The sequence below is a fragment of the Pleurodeles waltl genome, chromosome 3_1, assembly GCF_031143425.1.
Source record: "Pleurodeles waltl isolate 20211129_DDA chromosome 3_1, aPleWal1.hap1.20221129, whole genome shotgun sequence".
NCBI lineage: Eukaryota > Metazoa > Chordata > Amphibia > Caudata > Salamandridae > Pleurodeles > Pleurodeles waltl.
The window spans coordinates 228,933,075-228,956,329 of NC_090440.1; the positions used below are offsets into that span (position 1 = coordinate 228,933,075).

General features: G+C 47.0%; 1 protein-coding gene across 4 annotated transcripts in view; it reads right to left on the minus strand.

Moving 5' to 3' along the window:
* ARIH1 (ariadne RBR E3 ubiquitin protein ligase 1) overlaps positions 1–23,255 on the minus strand; it is a 475,775-nt gene that overhangs the window by 224,609 nt on the left and 227,911 nt on the right. For all 4 annotated transcript variants that reach the window (XM_069222254.1, XM_069222252.1, XM_069222253.1 and 1 more), the window contains exon 9: positions 6,010–6,081. In XM_069222254.1, coding sequence (XP_069078355.1) covers positions 6,010–6,081 — 72 coding nt within the window. The remainder of the gene's footprint in view (positions 1–6,009; positions 6,082–23,255) is intronic.

Below are 23,255 nucleotides of genomic sequence, written 5' to 3' on the forward strand. Positions count from 1 at the left end.
AGTCAGTGGTGCTGGAAAACCACCACCAAGCCTTGGCAAATGCAAGAGTCTGAGAAGAAAGTTTTGCCAGGCTGAAGGGGACCAGCAAGGCCCAGGGGACTCAACCCAAGGAGGGAAGTCCAAGGTGACCCTCAGCAGTTGGTAGAGTCACCAGAAGAGGCTGCAGCCCCCACAGGCAGCAGGCACAGAAGTTGCAGTGAGGCTCACTCAGCACACCTGGAGGAGTCCCACGTCGCTGGAGCAGGAGGCAGGACACTGTGCTTTGCAGGGAAGAGTGTTGGAGGCCGAGGCTACACAGAGCCTGAAGATCCCTTGGAGGAGGAACAAACAAGCCTTGGTAACTGCATGTCGTGGTGCATAGGGGTACTGTCCAGCAAGGGCTTACCGTCTCCCAAGTTGGAAAGCTGGTAGAGACAACCAAGGGGATCACTCCGGACCACCACCAGTGATGCAGGATCCAAGCAGCTCCGGAGGAGAGGGGCTTCATGCAGCCGGTCATCGTTGCAGTTGGTGCCTGCGGATGCAGGGGAGTGACTCCTTCACTCCAAGGGAGTATTTCTTCTTGCATCTTGTGCAGGCTGAAGACACTGAGCCCTCAGAGGATGCACATCCAGGGTAATGTTGCAGCTGCTGGAAGGAGACGGAGAAATAATGTTGCAGAGAGGAGTCGTCGCTTGAGTTGCAGATTGTCTGTTCCTGAGGGAGCAGTTGCAGTCCTGGTGGCCAGAAGATTAAGTAAACGATGCAGAGGAGTCCTGTTGGAATCATGCACGCAGAATCTGAAGACCCACCTGGGAGGGAGACCCTAAATAGCCCAGGAAAGGGGACTGGTCACCTAGCAGGGTGACCACCTATCAGGGGAGTGCTGTGATGTCACCTGTCTGATCCGGCCACTCAGATGCTCCCAGGTGCCTCTGCCCACCTTGGATTCAAGATGGCAGAATCAAGTGGCCACATGGAGGAGCTCTGGGCACCACCACTCAGGTGGTAATGGAGAGGGGAGTGGTCAATCCTTTCTATTGTCCAGTTTCACACCAGACCAGGGACCGGGGGCCCCTGGGCTGGTGCAAACCGGTTTAGGCAAGGAGGGCACCAAATGTGCCCTTCAAAGCATACCGGTGGCTTGGGGAGGCTACCCCTCCCAAGACATGTAACACCTATTTATAGAGAGAGGGTGTTGCCTCCCTCTCCCAAAGGAAACCCTTTGTTCTGCCTTCCTCTGTTTGAGCTGGTCAAGCAGCAGGAGGGCAGAAACCTGTCTGAGGGTTGGCAGCAGCGAGAGCTGCCCAGAAAACCCTAGAAGGCTGGTAGTAGCAATGCTGGGGGTCCCTTAAGTAGTCCCCAGGGTGCATGGAATCATACAACATGTCAGGTTCGGAGTTACCGATGTCCAGTACACTGGTAAAATGGCTTCCCTGCACTTACGAAGTTCAGGGAAATGGAGCTGGAGTTATTTGGGGCACCTCTGCTCATACAGGGTGCCCTCACACACCGGTAACTGTATCCTGCCCTCTCAGCTAGGAGGGCCTGCCATAGGGGTGACTTGCTGTGAGCTGTAGCGAAAGGGAGCATGCACCTTTTCACGCAGGCTACAATGGCAGGCCTGTAGACATTTTGCATGGGTCCCATGGGTGGCACAATACATACTGCAGCCCAAGGGGAACCCCTGGTGCCCCAATGTCCTGGGTACCTAAGTACCGTATACTAGGGACTTATATGGGGTCACCAGTAAGCCAACTGTGGGGTGTGCTAAGTCATGAGGAACCAAATTTAGAAGGAGACAGCACAGTCACTGGGGTCCTGTTTAGCAGGATCCCAGTGAATACAGTCAAAACACATTGACAGCAGGCAAAAAGTGGGGGTTACCATGCCAAAAAGAGGGTACTTTCCTACACGGATTACTTGGGCTTGTGGTTCTTGAGAACTCTGGGCAGAAGTGGTATGGGCGAAAATGCGTACAGGAGGTCTGAGTTCCACACAAGACGAAAGGTGTCTCAGAGTGACTGCTGCCTTGGAAACTCCAATGCGGAAAACTGCTGGCATTGTGTATTCTCTAGGGAGGAGAACAGATCTAACCAAGGCTCTCCCTACTGCCAAAAGACACCCTGCACCACCTCGGGATGGAGATGCCATTCATGATCCAGTAGGTATTTTCGGCTGAGTTTGTCCACTCCGGAGTTCAGAGAGCCTGTCAGATGTTGAGCCATGAGGGATATGCCATGCTGTTCCCTACCACCTCCAGAAGTGCAGAGCCTCTTGACAAAGGGTCCACGACCCCACCCCGCTATGCTATGCTTGTTGCAGTACCACCTGCAGGTGGTGTTGTCTGAACACCTGCACCATCTTTCTCTTGACAGAGGGAAGAAATGCCTTCAGTGCTAGCCAGATCACACAGAGCTCCAACAGGCTGATGTGGAGTCTGGACTCAACCGAAGACCAATGCGTCTGATCTCCACCTCTTTCAGATAGCTGCCCCACCCCAGGAGTGACATCTGTCACTACTGTCAGATCTAGTTGGGGAAAGGATCAGTCTCTGGGCCAATCGCGGTTTATTAGCAACCATTGCAGATCTTGTGCAGTTCCCTCACATATCTGGACCATGTCAGAGAAAATCCCCTGATGTTGCGCCCACTGAACTTCAGGTCCCACTGCAGAGCCCGCATATGCCATCTGGCATGTGTCACTAGCAGGATGCAGTAGGCAATGAGGCCTAGCAGCCTCAGAGTTATTCTCAATTAAATCTAGGATAGAGGCCACATCAGCTCCATTGAAAGAGTGCATCAGAGGGAGTCAGGTGCGATTTTGGCACGTTTTTAGTACATGCCAGCAAGTGCAGAAGGTCCGTCGTAGTCTGGAGGTGGGAGATGACAGCCTAGGGCGAGCCTACCTTCAACAGCCAGTCGTTGAGATAGGGAAGGACCGGAACCCCTGAGCTTCCACCATCGCCATCACTTTGGTGAACACCAGAGGGACTCTGGCAAGGCCAAAGGGGAGCATGATGAACTGAAAGTGTGTGTGGCCTACCATGAACCGCAAGTAACATCTGTGGGCAAACGGGGGGGGGGGGGGGGGGGAATATGGAAATATGCGACCTGCAAGTCCAGCACCACACAAGATTAACGTTACCAACCAGTCTCCTGGGTCCAGGGCAGATAGAGCCTGAGCCAGAGTGAGCATTTTGAACTTATTCTTGAGGAAGACATTGAGGGTCCGATGGTCTCTAAAAGGGTAGAGACCCTTGTCCTTTTTGGGCACAAAAAAGTGGCGGGAATGGCAACTACAACCTACTTCTGTCAGAGGAACCCTTTCTGTGGTTCCCTTGGCCAAGAGAGCCATAACTTCCTCTTTGAGAAGTGCCAAGGGATCCTCAGTCATGCAATAGTAGGACGGTGGCATGGATGGAGGGGTAGTCTGGAAAGGGGAGTGAGTAGCCCCTTTAGGCTATCTGCAAAACCCACCCATCTGATGTGTTGGGTTGTCAGCGGAGCAAGTGATGCTGAATTCTGTCTCCGACTGTCCCCTGATGGGGAAGAGCCAGAACAGGAAGGATTGGCAGAAGCTGCCGGGGCAAAGGGGCATGGAGGACTGGCCAGACTGCTGGCTCCTTGATCCATGAGGTCGATGGAATCCACATTCCAGATGGATTCCACATCCCCATCAGAGGCTGGGCAGCATGCGTGGCACAAAATGGGCGAAAAGTAGAGTGAGGAGGGGCTGCCGTAAGGCCCAGGCCGTAGCACGAAAATCCTTGAAGCGCTTGAGCACAGAGTCTGCTTTCTTACCAAACTGACAGATGCCATCAAAAGGCACATCCATATGACTGACTTGGACAAACCCCAAAAAGCCAGACATCCTCAAACAGTCGTGGCACCTCTCGGCCATGCAACCACTCTGCCCAGTCAGGTCGACATCGGATTGTGAACTTTGCTGTGCCTCTCCCATCAGCAGCAGCCCAAGAGTAATCAGTCTGGGCCTCCTCTGGGACCTGTGGCAGTACCTGTGCAACTGTATCCCACAACGTATGGGAATAACGGCCCAAAAGGCATGCAGTGTTCATAGACCGCAATGCAAGGCTGGCAGAAGAAAGCATTGGTGAATTCCTTATCCAGGATTGCAGAAGGGAACGTGCAATGGGAAGAAGAGGCTTGGATAACCAAGCTCTCAAGGGTAGGGTGTTGCATCAGAAAACTTGGGTCACCCAGAGCAGGGTGATGGTGGCGAGCAGCTGTCCTGTTCACAGGAGCCCCAGTGCCGGGTTTAGACCTGGTACCCACTAGGGCATCCGTAAGGGCTTCAGTGCCACCGAAGGCATCTCAAGGTCCAGGACCTCAGCTGCTCTTCGCACCACCACAGAATATGAAGCTCCCTCCTCGTAGCCACGGAAGAGGGAGAAAGCACACCAGTATCTGGAGAAGTATCCAGTCCTTTGGCTTCATTCAAGTCTCGACGGCAGTCAATGGGGTCTTGGAGCTGGTATTCTAAAGGGTCCAGCGACCCCTTCCGTTCTACACCGTAATCTAGCCCACAGGAAAGGGGATCAGGTTCTGACATAGGAGGAAAGGCTCCTGCCATGGTCAGAGTGGGCGTCGCACAACACCCATCTGGCTCAGTGTAGGAATTTTCAATAAGAATGGGAATGGTGCAGCTCAGGGCACAGGCAGCGCAGGTACAGACATCGGGGGATGGGTGAGGTGGTTAGACCTGCAACGATCCAGATATGGTCCATGGGTGCCCCTTCGAGACAACACCACCAGCGCAGAACCCAAAGGGGCCCCTTCTGACTCTGCAGGGCCCAAGGTGCGCCGGCGATGTTGGACTCCTTAAAGATGAGGCACAAGGCCTCATAGAACTCTCAACTGGGCAGGGGTCGCTCTGAGGCGCACGGTCAATCCAGATGCAGGCTCCACAGAGGGAGGCCTAGAACAATGACACTCCCTTGTCTCATCGGCAGAAAGATGAGGAGAAGTGGAAGAGCAGTTTGACTTCTTTTTATGGCTCAACTTACCCAATCGTCTCGAGGACTTGAGGTGGGACGATGACAATGGAGGACTCTGCAACTGCTCCAGGGACCTTCTTTTAGACCAGAACCGAGCATCAGGCTGCCATCAGCTTCAGGGACCGCTCCCTCAAAATGTTCGGATGCATGGCTTGACACTCAAAGCATGACTCTGGGTCACGGTAGCAGTCCAGGCACCAAAGATACAGGAGGTGCAAATCTGTCACAGACCTCGCCCGATGACACTATCCAAAAGGCTTAAACCCTGCATTCCTTGATGACAGATGGACCAAGATTTAAAAAAAAAGACACTCCACAAAATCTTCGATTGACATAAGCACGCTGGGGTGGCACCTATAAAGGACCCAACAAGGTCATTTCCGGATTGGACAATGCCAACAATGGACGCAGAGCCTATCGACACCACCTAACTGCACGCAGGGGTACTGCTCAGAAAATTCTTTGGATGAAGCAGACGCCTGGGGGAAATTCAAAGGTAAGGAATTTGCAACTAGAAGTCCATCAGATATTCAATTCTAAACTCTGTTAAAACATTTCTTTGACCCCCTAAAATCCCATGCCCTAGCCCACCCACTGAAATAGGCCCCTAAATTTCCTTTTCGTTCTCTCTCTCTCTGGTCTTATTTGCTTCAATACCTTAATCACAAGATTTGTGTCAATAGTTGGTGCCAAAGAATTACATCCTAACCCATATCATTCTATCAGTCAGCGATCTTCCACCATCCAGCCCGCAGGGCTTCTAATAGCCAGCTTCCATGTATCACTGGTGTGCCGTTATCCGTACTCTGTGCAGTATCAAATTATTTCACTACTGATTTCAAAATCCAGTCTCCACCATTGTGACCAGAATATATCCATGCATCTACACTTTAAATATTAAACATTGCAAGGTCATTGGTTGCACTGTATGTTTATTTTGCTGCTTGTATGGGGGCTCAGTAGTTTCAGTGAAGCCCGGGTTCATTAAAATGTAGTTTAGGACTGGAACTAACCTTAGTGTTGGCTGCAATCCAGTTGGAAGTTTCACTATCATCATCACACTTTTTAATCCATTTCCTTAACCACTGTCACAACATGTCCAACAAGAAAATCAGGAGCCAGATGAAGGAAAAGAAAAATGAAAATAATTAGAAACCACAATGTAGGATCCTAACATGGAAATAAAGGCAACAGCATAAAAACAAGCTGCAAAAAAGAGCAACACAGTTGAAAATAAACAAATTGCTTACTTTCAGGAATGCGGTTTCTGGTGGACACTAACTACAGATTGTTCACTTTCTGAATATCCCCAGGTGCCAGAGTAGATCTTCTGTGTGTAAGCAGGTGGTGTTATGCAGCTTTATGTTGGATCTGTATCGCCATGGAAGTGTTAGAGCAGAGCCACATATAAGCGCCGACCATGCGCAAAAACCCCAATATCTTCCCATTCCCGCACCCTCAAACGTATGTAGAACAATTGTTTGTGACAGTGAGCCAAAATCTAACTTTTAAATTGGTACCATTTTGATAGAGACCACTCCACAGAACGGGGTGGGGGAATATTGGGGAGTAGGACAATAAGAAATCTACAGTTCGAGAAGACACAAGAAAGGGTTTTGCTGGAAGTAAGTGACCTATTGTACGGAAATGGCTCCCTGTTGCAGTTACCCCCCACTTTTTGCCTGATACGGATGCTGACTTGACTGAGAAGTGTGCTGGGACCCTGCTAACCAGGCCCCAGCACCAGTGTTCTTTCACCTAAAATGTACCATTGTCTCCACAATTGGCACAACCCTGCCACCCAGGTAAGTCCCTTGTAACTGGTACCCCTGGTACCAAGGGCCCTGATGCCAGGGAAGGTCTCTAAGGGCTGCAGCATGTCTTATGCCACCCTAGGGACCCCTCACTCAGCACAGACACACTGCTTGCCAGCTTGTGTGTGCTAGTGGGGATAAAATGACTAAGTCGACATGGCACTCCCCTCAGGGTGCCATGCCAACCTCACACTGCCTATGGCATAGGTAAGTCACCCCTCTAACAGGCCTTACAGCCCTAAGGCAGGGTGCACTATACCACAGGTGAGGGCATAGGTGCATGAGCATTATGCCCCTACAGTGTCTAAGCAAAACCTTAGACATTTTAAGTGCAGGGTAGCCATAAGTATATGGTCTGGGAGTCTGTCAAAAACGAACTCCACAGCTCCATAATGGCTACACTGAATACTGGGAAGTTTGGTATCAAACTTCTCAGAATAATAAACCCACACTGATGCCAGTGTTGGATTTATTAAAAAATGCACAGAGTGCATTTTAGAGATGCCCCCTGTATTTTACCCAATTGTTCAGTGCAGGACTGACTGGTCTGTGCCAGCCTGCTGCTGAGAGACGAGTTTCTGACCCCATGTGGTGAGGGCCTTTGTGCTCTCTGAGGACAGAAACAAAAGCCCGCTCTGGGTGGAGGTGCTTCACACCTCCCCCCTGCAGGAACTGTAACACCTAGCAGTGAGCCTCAAAGGCTCAGGCTTCGTGTTACAATGCCCCAGGGCACTCCAGAAAACATTTGGCGGCAAGTTCAGGGGAGATAATGAGAAAAACAAGGAGGAGTCACTGGCCAGTCAGGACAGCCCCTAAGGTGTCCTGAGCTGAGGTGACTGACTTTTAGAAATCCTCCATCTTGCAGATGGAGGATTCCCCCAATAGGGATAGGGATGTGCCCCCCTCCCCTCAGGGAGGAGGCACAAAGAGGGTGTAGCCACCCTCAAGGACAGTAGCCATTGGCTACTGCCCTCCCAGACCTAAACACACCCCTAAATCGAGTATTTAGGGGCTCCCAGAACACAGCAAGATAGATTACTGCAACCTAAGAAGAAGAGGACTGCTGAACTGAAAAACCTGCAGAGAAGACGGAGACACCAACTGCTTTGGCCACAGCTATACCGGCCTGTCTCCCCACTTCTAAAGACACTGCTCCAGCGACGCGTTGCCAGGGTCCAGCAACCTCTGAAGCCTCAGAGGACTACCCTGCATCTAGAAGGACCAAGAACTCCCGAGGACAGCGGCTCTGTTCACCAAAGACTGCAACTTTGCAACAAAGGAGCAATTTTGAAACAACACACGTTTCCCGCCGGAAGCGTGAGACTTTGCACTCTGCACCCGACGCCCCCGGCTCGACTTGTGGAGAACAAACACCACAGGAAGGACTCCCCGGCGACTACGAGACCGTGAGTAGCCAGAGTTGACCCCCCTGAGCCCCCACAGCGACGCCTGCAGAGGGAATCCCAGGCTCCCCCTGACCGCGACTGCCTGCTTCAAAGACCCAACGCCTGGTAAAGGCTCTGCACCCGCAGCCCCCATGGCCTAAAGGATCCGACCTTCAGTGCAGGAGCGACCCCCAGTTGGCCCTCTCCCTTGCCCAGGTGGTGGCTACCCCGAGGAGCCCCCCCCCCCCCTTGCCTGCCTCGCTGAAGAGACCCCTTGGTCTCCCATTGATTCCTATTGCGAACCCGACGCTTGTTTACACACTGCACCCAGCCGCCCCGTGCCGCTGAGGGTGTACTTTTTGTGTGGACTTGTGTCCCCCCCACCCCCCTCCGGTGCCCTACAAAACCCCCCTGGTCTGCCCTCCAAAGACATGGGTACTTACCTGCTGGCAGACTGGAACCGGGGCACCCCCTTCTCCATTGAAGCCTATGCGTTTTGGGCACCACTTTGACCTCTGCACCTGACCGGCCCTGAGCTGCTGGTGTGGTAACTTTGGGGTTGCTCTGAACCCCCAACGGTCGGCTACCTTGGACCCAAACTTGAACCCAGTAGGTGGTTTACTTACCTGCAAAAACTAACAAACACTTACCTCCCCCAGGAACTGTTGAAAATTGCACTAAGTGTCTAGTTTTAAAATAGCTATATGTCATTTATGTGAAAACTGTATATGCTATTTTGCTAATTCAAAGTTCCTAAAGTACCTACCTGAAATACCTTTCATTTGAAGTATTACTTGTAAATCTTGAACTTGTGGTTCTTAAAATAAACTAAGAAAATATATTTTTCTATACGAAAACCTATTGGCCTGGAATTGTCTCTGAGTGTGTGTTCCTCATTTATTGCCTGTGTGTGTACAACAAATGCTTAACACTACCCTCGGATAAGCCTACTGCTCGACCACACTACCACAAAATAGAGCATTAGAATTATCTATTTTTGCCACGATCTTACCTCTAAGGGGAAGCCTTGGACTCTGTGCATACTATTCCTTACTTTGAAATAGTGCATACAGAGCCAACTTCCTACACCTATTCTGCAGATGGATACTTCTCACCGTAGTTTCCTAAACTTGAGAAAAGATACCAACGCAGTAGCTCTAAAATGTGGGAACTCTGGGGGTGGACTCAGACCAAAAAGTCCTGCAGGACAGAGCAGTCAATCTTATTGTATCTGGCTATCAAACCATCCCTTCATAAATATATGCACCAACACTAACTTCTCAGTCTAGCAGCTATCAAGTCACCACTCGTGCCAATGTCATTATAGTGATCTAGGCACTGATGAAACGGGCTCTCAACAGCAGGGGCTGCTTAATGGCCAGTGCACAGGAGATTTTAATGCAATCGACATTGACAGGGTTCTTTCTACAATGCCATAACCCACTATAGTCCTGCAAAGACTATAAAGCTGGTAGTTTACTTGATATTTTGTCAGGTCAATGTAAAAGCTCAATGTTCTCTATGAACCTAGGCGATGGAGTCACATTCTTTCTCTGATTCATACTTCAAAAAAGATGAAAGTAAGGTGTATGATTTTCCAACACAGAAGGTGTAGGAAGCTGGCCTGGTGTGTAGGTAGCCAAGGCTTATCTAAGAGACATGCAAAGCTCATGCACTACCACTGTAATCACACAGCACTTACACATATGAAAGAAACCACACAGTGTTACAAAAATAAAAGGTACTTTATTTTAGTGACATTACCAAAATTACTAAAAAGGCAATACTCCCTTAGGAGGTAAGTAGACACACTAAATATGTGCACCAGTAATCGGAAATAGGCACAGAAAAGGTTAGAAAGTAGTGCAAATAACAATAAGCAATAGTGACCCTAGGAAGAGCCCAAACCATATAAAAAAAATGGAATGCAAACACAGGACCCCCACCTAGGTAAGTGGAATGTGTAGAAGGAAGCTGGGGACACTAGGAACCCACAGAGATAAGTAACAGCACCCCCCAGGAACCAGGAAAGCAGGAGTAAATCACTGGATTTTTCCCAAACCACCCAGAAGAAAGAAAAAGAAAAGAAGACACCCAGACAAGACTGCAAGAAACCAGTGGTGTATTCCTGGAGAAGAGGGCCTGTGGAGAGAGGGGACTAAGTCCAAAAGTCACATTGGAGTCCAAGAGGAGTAGGAGCTACTATCCACCAATCTGTGCTTGCAGGAGTTGGTCGACAGTGAGGAAGAACAGGTCAGCCCTGGAGCCAGAGAAAAGTTCCTGATGGATGCAGATGATGTCCCACGGAGTTAAGATTGCAGACTGGTGTCGGTGCAGGGATTCCACCAACAAGCCTTTACAAAGGCAAACTTGCAGTTAGTGGAAAAGTGGTGCTGCCGGGGACCAGCAAGGCCCAGGAGGACTCAACCGGGGAGGTGAGTCACAGGGGATCCTCAGCGTCGCAGTGAGTCCACAGGAGCAGAGGCAGCACCCACAGGAGTCCCACAGGACAGGGACACAAGTCGCAGAAGGAGCCCACGCAGCACTACAGAAATGGATCCCACACTGCAGGAGAAGCATGCAGAGGGCTGAGCGTCGCAGGAAGGAGTGCTGGGGACTGGAGATACAGGTCACCTGAAGATCCCTTGGAGGAGATACAAACAAGGCTTGGCAGCTGCAAGAGACACAGTGCACAGGGGCACTGTCCTGCATGGGAAGGCATGGCATCCTACACCAAAGTTGGACAGCGGGCAGAGAGGACCAAGAGGAATACTCCATACCACCACTGGTGATGCAGGATCCACGCAGCCGGTTGTCATTGCAGCAGGTGCCTGCGGATTCAGGGGAGTGATTCCTTCACCTCAAGGGAGATTCCTCCTTGTGCAGGCTAAAGAGTTGCAGTCTTCTGAGGATGCACAGCCGGGGAAATGTTGCAAAGCTGGCAAGAACTGTGGGAAATAAAGTTGCAGAAGAGTCTTCTTTGTGGGTTTGCAGTGTTGTCCGTTCCTGCAGGGTCCAGTCCCAGTTCCAGTGGCCAGACGACTAAGTAGAGGATGCAGAGGAATCCTGCTGGAGTCTTGCAAGCCGAACCGGAGGACCCACCGAAGAGAGAGAGAGACCCTAAATAGCCCTGAAAGGGGGACTGGTCACCTAGCCAGGTAAGCACCTATCAGGAGGGGGCTGTGAAGTCACCTACCTGGCCATTCAGATGCTCACAGAGTTCCCCGCCAACCTTGGAAACAAGATGGCTGAACTCAGAGACCCTCCGGAGGAGCTCAGAGCACCACTCCTGGGGTGGTGATGGGCAGGGGAGTGATCACTTCCCTTTCCATTGTCCAGTTTCATGCCAGAGCAGGGACTGGAGGTATCTGAACTGGTATGGACTAGATTATGCATGGAGGGCACCAAACGTGCCCATCAAAGCATACCAGTGGCTTGGGGAGGCTACCCCTTCCAAGCCAGTCACACCTATTTCCAAAGGGAGGGGTGTTACCTCACTCTCCCAAAGGAAATCCTTTGTTCTGCATTCCTGGGCTTGATCAGATCAAGCAGCTGTAGGGCAGAAACCTGTCTGAGAGGTGGCAGCAGCTTGGGGTGCCCGAAAGCCCTGTAAGACTGGTGGTAGCAATGCTGGGGTCCTCTAAAGAGCCCCCAGAGTGCATGAAATCATACTTTTAATACTGGCAAAGGTATCGGGGTATGATTGCGACATGTTTGATACAAAACATGCCTAGGTTCAGAGTTACCATTACAAAGCTGGACATATGTAGTGACCTATGTCCAGTACACACGTAAAATGGCGCCCCTGCACATAAAGTCCAGGAAAATGGATCTGGAGCTTGTGGGGGCACCTCTCCTAGTGCAGGGGTGCCCTCACACACAGGTACCTGCACCTTGCTCTCTGGGCTGAGAGGGCCTATCATAGGGGTGACTTATAGTGACCAGGTACATGCACCTGTTTCACACAGACTGCAATGGCAGGCCTGCAGAACCCTTTGCATGGGCTCCCTATGGGTGACACAATAACTGCTGCAGCCCATAGGGATCCCATGGAACCCCAATGCCCCGGGTACCTAGGTACCATGTACTAGGGACTTACATTGGGGGGGGGGGGGGGGGGGGGGGCTGTATGCCAACTGAGGGAAGAAAAAGGTACAGTTACCAAGTTAGAAGGGAGAGAGCATAATCACTGGGGTTCTGGTTAGCAGGATCCCAGTGGACACAGTCAAACACACTGACAACAGGCTGAAAATGGTGGTAACCATGTCAAGAAAGAGGGCACTTACCTACAGAAGGGCATCAATCCAAAGCACCAATTTGTCCAGGTAGTGTAGGTCAGTTGTACCAACAGCGCCACCTGATCACACAGTGTGCTGCTGAGGCAGCAACCAGAAATTTTAGAATCAAAAACCTTAAGGAGCAACAGTGCACGGACTTGTAAAGCATGCACATAAGTAGGGCTTCCGGTTTTCAGTAACTAATAAACCGCCCCCAAAGGGAATATTTTTCAGCAGAAACCAGAAAACATAAGATGTTGCTTACTGTTACACCCACTTCTGGACCTATCCCTGTAACGAGTCAACCAGTCTGGGATGGATATGGAGAGAGATATATATAGCATGTTCCGCTGCAGATTCACATGCTGACTCCGAAGAGCGGTGTTTGCTAGAGTCGGAGACTGAGCCTTTCGTCGACTCGGATGGTTTCGGAGGAGTGGCCTTTTTTGGTGCCGAACTGGTGGTTTGGTCACCGGGTGTCTTCTTTCGGGTCGAGCCATGGCCTTCTGGCAGTAGCGTACCCAAGGCCTTCTATTTCGGTCTTTGGGACGGTAAAGGGGCAGGCGTACTCACGTGCTGTCCTGCCGTGACCGGTCTGTCTTCCTCGGATTCCTGGTCAGAACCTCGAACGGAGACTGCTGTGTGCATGATCTCTTCCTCTTCGACGTCGAGATGTTCAGAGCTTTTGGACGCCATCTCAAGCCTTCATGTTCTTCTGTCCCGAAGTGTCTTTTTTGATCGGAAGGATCGGCAGGCCTCGCAATTTTCTTCCTGATGATCTGGGGAAAGGCAAAGATTACAGACGAGGTGTTGGTATGTATAGGGGAATTTGGCGTGGCACTGAGGACAGAATCTGAATGGAGTCCGATCCATGAGGCTTCCACGCGGTCGGCCCGACCAGGCCCAAGTTGGGCACGCGCGCCCCGAAGGGCGAGTAGAGATGTCTGTTCTGACGGTACCAAGGTGTTGATAGAAGATGTAACGGAATCGATACAATACCGACGAAAAAATTATGCGTTTTCAAAGTTTTCCGTATCGAACTATCGGAGCGAAAGGAAACCCGTCCAAACCAGACGGCAGAAAGAAAACAATCTAACATGGAGTCAATGCCCATGCGCAATGGAGCCGAAGAGGAGTCACTCAAAAACACTTCTTCGAAGAAAAACAACTTGTAACACTCCGAGCTCAACACTAGATGGCAGAAGTATATGCACAGCATGTGTATATGCAGCTACACATGCCATTGAACATATATATATATATTATATATATTACACGTGACCGGTATGTGAACACCTTGATTGGGTATATTATTACCTGTGTTTTTTCGGCGGTTACGACTGTGCAGAGTCTATAACTACATGAACAAAATTTCTTCGTTAAATTTCTTCATTGACTGTGCGATAGAAAGTATCGAAAGAAGGACTTGTTTTCATAGCGTACTTTGTACAGCACATTTTTTATAAATCCCACCTGTGGTATTTTGATTAAAGCTTTGGCAGCATTTGTTAAATTGTGTTATATAGCAAATTTTTGGCAAGGGGAACCAGGAATTTTTCTGGGGGTTTCAGGTGTTTTGGATAGTTTTTCCTTTTTCCTCCTTTTTCTCTTTTTTTTTTGTGATTTAATATATTTTTGGAGTTTTTCTATTTTTTCTTATTTTGGAGAATGAACGACGAAATTGAAAACGAGAGACGATTGGCGGGGCAGGCATTATTCTCTACAGATGTTATAAAAAAAAAAAACTCTTACAATTTTGGTTCAGAGAGTAATAATGACTTAAAGACTTTATTGTACAAAATGGAGAAAATGTGTAAAACTGAATTATCTAAATGGTGGGAAGCTACATCTTTACAAAACTATGTGGACCAACAAATGGTCCCTAGGGGTCTACGAATTTTTATTACCCCTTCCTACGAGACCCCCAATCCAGAGATGCTGAGAGAATGGGCAGCAAATTCCGCCATTAGCTCAAGACACATGCTTGAAATCCTTATTAAATATGCCTGGCACGATCGAAAAGTTCTATTAGAGGACATTAAAAAAATGAGAGATGATCTGGATTGGAGACCTGAAAAGGGTCAAATATCTAAATTCTTGGAAGCCATGAACCTGAGATTAAAGAAATATGAGGAGGACATCAAGTCTAAAAAACAACAGAAGCTACATAGAGATTTAGGTGACTATGAGAGTGGAAGAATACTAACTTTTAGTAGGAAATTTGATCATCTGTATAAGTCACCTTCAGTAAATCACCCATCACAGGAAGGACAATCTATCTCTGAGAGTGATGTAGAAAGCACAAGGGTGTCTGATACCCCGAGTTCGTCAGAAAGTGAAAAATCTATTGAGGAAATTACCAACAAACCAGCAACTTTTTTAGACGAATATCGCCTGCTACGTCATGGCAGGCAAATTTCCAAGAACCAACAGGGACAGACTTCAAATCACAAGGGCAGGATATCGGGCCGAAGAGGAAGACGGGGCGGACCAAGAAGAGGCGAGAAAGACTTAGAAATCACAACAAGAACCGATTACAACATGGGGCAAGTGGGAAAAATAACAAGAAGCTCCAACTCGCAGATATAATGGATAACACTATAGTGAATAAAACTATTGTTAATTTATCGAACTTTGCTTTGTCTGAGAGCGACAAATTGACATTATGTCTAGGTCTCTCTTTTTGCCCCACTGAACGCTTTAATTATGCAGAGACTAGGATTGATTTTGATAAATTCATCAGGAAATTGAAATTGAAGAAATGGTTTAAATTAAAAAATCCATCGGAGGCGGGGGATATTTGTCCCCTGACATCTGATAGTCAGGATGTGCTGAGTATTGGTGATGTTGATTCTTTAATAACATTGTATGAACTAGAAAAAAATTATTTAAACCCTAATGTAACTCATGTTGTTTACCAAATCCTTGATGAGTTAAATATTACTTATGATTTATCGGTTCCAACTGGTTTTAAACCAAAATCCACATTTTTTCCCCAACATGAATCATGACAACATCGATACATTTTATGACATGGTGGTTAAGGATTTAATGAAATTGTCACAAAACCTGGTTTAAACCGAGATGTAATCAGAATTTGACACATTCACAGAGATCCTTTATTTGTAAGTTGGCTGAAGACAAGGATACTGTTGTCTGTCCTGCTGATAAAGGCGGTAATATAGTATTGATGGACAAACAAAGATATATTGAGGAAGTTATGCGTCAATTGAACAACACAGTATTTTACAAGGTTACTACTAAGGAGGCATATGTTAACAATGTCACTGGAATTTGGCAGCTATTGATGGAATGGAAAGATAGAGGCCTATTAGTATGGGAGGAATATTGTTTTTTGAAAAGAGACTTCCCTAAACTGCCTATTTTGTACATACTTCCTAAAATCCATAAAAATGAAAGCAATCCTCCGGGACGCCCAATTGTATCCTCGTGTGGTAGTGTGCTTGAAAAGGTCTCTAAATATGTTGATCATTTCCTAAGGGAATTTGTTATCAATTTACCCTCGTATGTCCGTGATACTAAGGACTTTCTAGGCAAACTGGAGGGTATTGTCTGGTAAGATGACTTTTTGCTGTTGACGTTGGATGTCAACTCGTTGTACACCATTATAGATCATGATAAGGGTATTACTGCATGTAAACATTTTCTGCGTGCTAGGTCGTTGAAATATCTGGCCCATACTGAGATGATATTAGATATGATCAAATACTGTCTAACTAACAATTTCTTTTTGTTTAATGGGATTTTGTATCAACAGACCCTTGGGACTGCTATGGGTACTTGCTTCGCTCCTAGTTTTGCTTGCCTCTTTCTTGGCTGGTGGGAGGAGACTATTTTTAGAAATGAAGAATTATACCCAGAAGCCAATCAGGAAATCCTTTGGCTCAGATACATTGATGGCCTTTTCATTATTTGGAAAGGAACGAAAGAAGAGGCTACTCAGTTTGTGGACAAATTGAATAAAAATGATTTGAATATTGGTTTGACCTGCAATATGAGTAGTTCCTCCATCGAATTTTTAGATATTCTGATTAAGATTAAGGAACAGAATATTACAACTGAACTATTCCGGAAACACACAGCGGGTAATAGTTTACTACATGCCTCAAGTGGTCACCCAGATAGTTTAAAATGGAGTATCCCCTTTGGTGAATTACTAAGAGCAAAACGAATCAGTAGTACTGATGAAGCTTTTGAGGCTGAACAAAAGGAGATGACTATAAGGTTCAAACAGCGTGGTTATCCAGATTGGGTAATCAAAAGAGCAATTGACAAGACTAAGGTAATTAAAAGATCTGATACCCTTTTTGATAATACTATTAAACAAGAGGAAGATGACGACAATGATGTGACGAGACTTGTTATGACATTTAGTGAGGATACGAGACAGATTAACAACATTATTTCAAAAAATTGGAATATCTTAAAAAGTGATCCTGTAATTGGGGGTACAATTCAGCAAAGACCCCGGATCACTTACAGAAGAGGACGAAGTTTACATAATATTTTGAGGTCCAATGATATTACTACAGTTCCCCAACTGAGACAACACAATCTGCAAGGCTTCTTTCCCTGTGGCCACTGCAAAGCATGTCGTAATAGCACTATGCGGAAGCAATATGTTTTACGTAGACCTGGGAAAACTAGATTGATCTCCCAATTTATAACATGCAGTACCCCCTTTGTGATCTATGTTTTGGAATGTCCCTGCTTGAGTTGGTATGTCGGAAGCACCAAACAGTGTGAAGAAACGGATTTTAGAACACATGCGAGCTATTACATCTAATGATGAGCATTATCCGGTAGCAAGGCATTTCAAAGAAAAACATAACTCAGATTGTACTAAACTTTCCTATTTCGGTATTGAACATGTTCCTCCATACCATCGAGGAGGGAACAGAGAATTAATGTTAAGGAAAAAAGAGTCAATATATATTTTAGACTTGGAGACAAAGACCCCGACAGGTTTGAATATGGGGGAAGAACTAAATACTCACCTGTATGAGAATCATTAGGGTGTGGATACAAATGTAGAACTTGTCCAGGGATTAATTTCTTGAAGTTAATTAATTTTTTCTTGGAGATAGTTTTTTGGAGATATAAATTGTTTTTGAGAGAACTTTTTTCTTGAAAATGCAAATAGTTACTGTTTACCGTGGAGATGATCTTTTACCATTACTGTATTATGTGTTCCTTTTGTATTTATTAATTTGCTTTTATAGTTTTTTGTGGTATTTATTTAATTTTGGATATTCCTTTCAGATACTCTGGGTCGGATGAAGATCAATCAAACTCTACCTGTTTTTCTTCTATTCATTCTCCTTAATTGTTTTATAAAACACTGTTGGGTGAACTGCTTTGCAATTGTTCAGATAAGAATTTCTAATAATTTATTATTGTAGATAAAAAAAATGTTTTACCCTGATTGAGTCGTTGATATATTAGCAGTGTATATTTTACTAGCCAGTTGATTTTCTATTTTTTTTAAAAACTTATAATAATATTTTATTATAGATATGATGTTTGAGAAAGAAATAAGAAATATGAATTCTAGTATGTAATAACACTGTTCCCTGATGTGTTTGTTCCCCCTTTAACAGACTATAAAACTATGAAAGAAATATGCATTTAGGAAAAGTTGTGGAACTGCAAATGATGGTTTTTAATTATATCGTTTATATTTGGGGTACTAATTTATTATATTAATGTATTTATTATTAGTATTGGTTATATAATGGTAACTGCAAAGTAGTTGTGGTTTGGTTTCGATTTAATTCACAGGGTGATAGTCCTATGTTTATGTTTAATTTAGGAGGATATTTAAAGGTATCCTATTGGGGATACTTATCACGTGACACTGCTGTGTCAGTCGAAACGCGTTGTGTATGGATTAAACTGAATTTTTTTGCTCCTGATACCTGAGTGTGCGAATACTATTTTTTCTGTTTGCTTTATATATATATATATATATATATATATATATATATATATATATATATATATATATATGGGGATGTATTGGTGACATATAGATTGCCTGTTGGAGAGCTTCTCATGAGGAACTACCGACAACTTGAGTAGGGTGGTGTACCATGGTTGCCCTGCCCATGTAGGAACTACTAGAATTGGGGTGAGAGGTTTGCCTGAGTTTGCCCACCACAAGTGGCTGTGGGAGAGGCGAAAAACAGTAGGCAAATATCCGTGACCAATCCATCCATAATGCATTGGCCTTTAAAGATGGTAATGAAACTTGGGGGCATTTTTTAAGTTCTCTGCTGTTGCAAAGATCTATGTGTAGGGTTCCCCATGCTTGGAAGTACCGCTGAATGACCTGTGGCTGGAGTTCTTACTCTTGGACTTGTTGCTGCGTTCTGCTCAAGAGGTGTGTAAAGTCATTGTCTATTCCTGGAAGATATTCTGCAAGAGGTGAATGTGATATCATATTGCCCACTTTCATATGCTCTGTGTTAGCTGAGATAGAGAGTGAGTGCCTTCTATATTTAATGCATTGCTGTCATATTGTCCATCTTTAGGAGGATCATTTTGTGGTGAATGAAGGATGATGACTAAGCTGTAACAAGTTGATCTAATGAGTCTTTTTTTGAGCAGTCCATACTCCTTGGACTGCAATCTCCAACGTGTGCACCACCCAACCCTTGAGCGATGTGTCTGTAATAATGGTCACCTGAGGGATTGGGTCCATGAAAGCCTTTACCAGCAACAGATTGTTACTGTTCCACCACTGCAGAGAACAATTAACTGTGGACTAAATCAACACTAGATCCTGTATGCTGTCCTCCTCCTGTGACCACTTATGTCAAACACTCCTATAAGTTCACGTGTAGTTTTCCATGGCGCACAATAGCTATGCAAGAAGCCATCATGCTTAGGATCCTCATTCCCGCCTTGACTACCAGGCGATTATGTGGGTTAAAAAAAAAAAACAGCTGGTTCTGGAGATTGTGAACCCTCTCTGGAGTGGGTTAGACTTTGGTCTTGACAGAGCTGAGAAACGCACCAAGATAGGGTTGGATCTGGAGCTGTTTCAGTTTTGATTTTGTGCCATTTACTGTGAAGTCCAATCTGTGGATTAGGATGATGGTGACTTGTGTATTGTTACACATTAGGCTCTTTCTGCCCTCTTATCAGCCAATCGTCTAGATGGGGAAAGACATGAATACCCTATCTCCATAGGTGAGCCGCTACTACTACAAGACATTTTGTGACTACCTTTAGAGCTGTGACTCCGAAGGGCAGTGTTTTGAATTGATAATGACGGCCACTTACCAGGAACCTCAGGTATCGGAGGTGAGCAGTATGGATGGGAATGCGGAAGTATGCATCTTTGAGGTCATCTGCAGTTATTAACTCAACTTCCTATCAAAGTGTTATGAAATCCTGTATGGTGACCATATGAACATATTCAGATAGCTGTATCGATTAAGAGGCATGAAGTCTAGTATAGGTCTTAATGTCTTTTTTTTTTTTTTTTTAATTAAGAAGTAGAGGTAATACACTCCTCTGCCCTAATATCACTTAGGTACAGGCTTGACAGCTCTTCCTGATCCCAAGACTAATTTGTACACTCGCATTAGTTATCATTATCGCCACCATGGAGTTTGAGACCTTTCTTGTCTCGGGAACTTGGCCTACCCACACAAGTGAGGTAACATTTTTATCAGGGGGACCTGGGGAAAGCTGGGTAGAAGAAAGTTTGTGGCTCCCCTCAGACTCCAGAACTTTCCATAAACGAAATGTGTGGAAAAAGCATTTAAGCCACATTTTGAGGTTTGCAAAGGATTCTGGGTGACAGACCCTGGTGAGAGTCCAACAAGTCACCCCATTCTGGACTCCCCTAGGGGTTTAGTTTTAAAAAATGTAGAGGTTTGCTAGGTTTCCCTATGTGTCGGCTGAGCTAGAGCCCAAAATCCACAGCTAGGCACTTTGCAAAAAAACACATTAGTTTTATTTGGAAAATGTGATGTGTCCACATAGTGTTATGGGGTGTTTCCTGTCGCAGTCACAAGGCCTACCTACACAAGTGAGGCACCATGTTTATCAGGAGACTTGGGGGAACACAGAATAGAAGAACAAGAGCCATTACCAATTATCTTTCTCTACATTTGTGTCTTCCAAATGTATGACAGTGTCATTTTGAGAAATGCCGTGTAATTCACATTCTAGTACGAGTAACCCCAAATTCAGAGGTGTGCAAATAACCACTGCTTCTAAACTTCATATCTTGTGCCCATTTCAGAAATACATAGTGTAAGGAAATGCCTCCTTGGCATGGTTGCCCCCTGACTTTTTGCCTTTGCTGATGCTATGTTTACAATTGAAAGTGTGCTGAGGCCTGCTAACCAGGCCCCAGCACCAGTGTTCTTTCCCTAACCTGTACTTTTGTATCCACAATTGGCAGACCCTGGCATCCAGATAAGTCCCTTGTAACTGGTACTGCTAGTACCAAGGGCCCTGATGCCAAGGAAGGTCTCTAAGGGCTGCAGCATGTCTTATGCCACCCTGGAGACCTCTCACTCAGCACAGACACACTGCTTGCCAGCTTGTGTGTGCTAGTGAGGACAAAACGAGTAAGTCGACATGGCACTCCCCTCAGGGTGCCATGCCAGCCTCTCACTGCCTATGCAGTATAGGTAAGACACCCCTCTAGCAGGCCTTACAGCCCTAAGGCAGGGTGCACTATACCATAGGTGAGGGTACCAGTGCATGAGCATGGTACCCCTACAGTGTCTAAACAAAACCTTAGACATTTAAGTGCAGGGTAGCCATAAGAGTATATGGTCTGGGAGTCTGTCAAACACGAACTCCACAGCACCATAATGGCTACACTGAAAACTGGGAAGTTTGGTATCAAACTTCTCAGCACAATAAATGCACACTGATGCCAGTGTACATTTTATTGCAAAATACACCCCAGAGGGCACCTTAGAGGTGCCCCCTGAAACTTAACCGACTGTCTGTGTAGGCTGACTAGTTCCAGCAGCCTGCCACACCAGAGACATGTTGCTGGCCCCATGGGGAGAGTGCCTTTGTCACTCTGAGGCCAGTAACAAAGCCTGCACTGGGTGGAGATGCTAACACCTCCCCCAGGCAGGAGCTGTGACACCTGGCGGTGAGCCTCAAAGGCTCACCCCTTTGTCACAGCCCAGCAGGGCACTCCAGCTTAGTGGAGTTGCCCGCCCCCTCCGGCCACGGCCCCCACTTTTGGCGGCAAGGCTGGAGGGAACAAAGAAAGCAACAAGGAGGAGTCACTGGCCAGTCAGGACAGCCCATAAGGTGTCCTGAGCTGAGGTGACTCTAACTTTTAGAAATCCTCCATCTTGCAGATGGAGGATTCCCCCAATAGGGTTAGGATTGTGACCCCCTCCCCTTGGGAGGAGGCACAAAGAGGGTGTACCCATCCTCAGGGCTAGTAGCCATTGGCTACTAACCCCCCAGACCTAAACACGCCCTTAAATTTAGTATTTAAGGGCTACCCTGAACCCTAGAAAATTAGATTCCTGCAAACTACAAGAAGAAGGACTGCCTAGCTGAAAACCCCTGCAGAGGAAGACCAGAAGACGTCAACTGCCTTGGCTCCAGAAACTCACCGGCCTGTCTCCTGCCTTCCAAAGAACTCTGCTCCAGCGACGCCTTCCAAGGGACCAGCGACCTCTGAATCCTCTGAGGACTGCCCTGCTTCGACAAAGACAAGAAACTCCAGAGGACAGCGGACCTGCTCCAAAAAGACTGCAACTTTGTTTCAAGGAGCAGCTTTAAAGACCCTGCAATCTCCCCGCAAGAAGCGTGAGACTTGCAACACTGCATCCGGCGACCCCGACTCGGCTGGTGGAGAACCAACACCTCGGGGAGGACCCCCGGACTACTCTACGACTGTGAGTACCAAAACCTGTCCCCCCTGAGCCCCCACAGCGCCGCCTGCAGAGGGAATCCCGAGGCTTCCCCTGACCGCGACTCTCTGAAACCTAAGTCCCGACGCCTGGAAAAGACCCTGCACCCGCAGCCCCCAGGACCTGAAGGACCGGACTTTCACTGGAGAAGTGACCCCCAGGAGTCCCTCTCCCTTGCCCAAGTGGAGGTTTCCCCGAGGAAGCCCCCCCTTGCCTGCCTGCAGCGCTGAAGAGATCCGTTGATCTCTCATAGACTAACATTACAAACCCGACGCTTGTTTCTACACTGCACCCGGCCGCCCCCGCGCTGCTGAGGGTGAAATTTCTGTGTGGGCTTGTGTCCCCCCCGGTGCCCTACAAAACCCCCCTGGTCTGCCCTCCGAAGACGCGGGTACTTACCTGCAAGCAGACCGGAACCGGGGCACCCCCTTCTCTCCATTCTAGCCTATGCGTTTTGGGCACCACTTTGAACTCTGCACCTGACCGGCCCTGAGCTGCTGGTGTGGTGACTTTGGGGTTGCTCTGAACCCCCAACGGTGGGCTACCTTGGACCAAGAACTGAACCCTGTAAGTGTCTTACTTACCTGGTAAAACTAACAAAAACTTACCTCCCCCAGGAACTGTGAAAATTGCACTAAGTGTCCACTTTTGAAATAGCTATTTGTCAATAACTCGAAAAGTATACATGCAATTGAAATGATTCAAAGTTCCTAATGTACTTACCTGCAATACCTTTCAAACAAGATATTACATGTTAAATTTGAAACTGTGGTTCTTAAAATAAACTAAGAAAATATATTTTTCTATACAAAACCTATTGGCTGGATTTGTCTCTGAGTGGGTGTACCTCATTT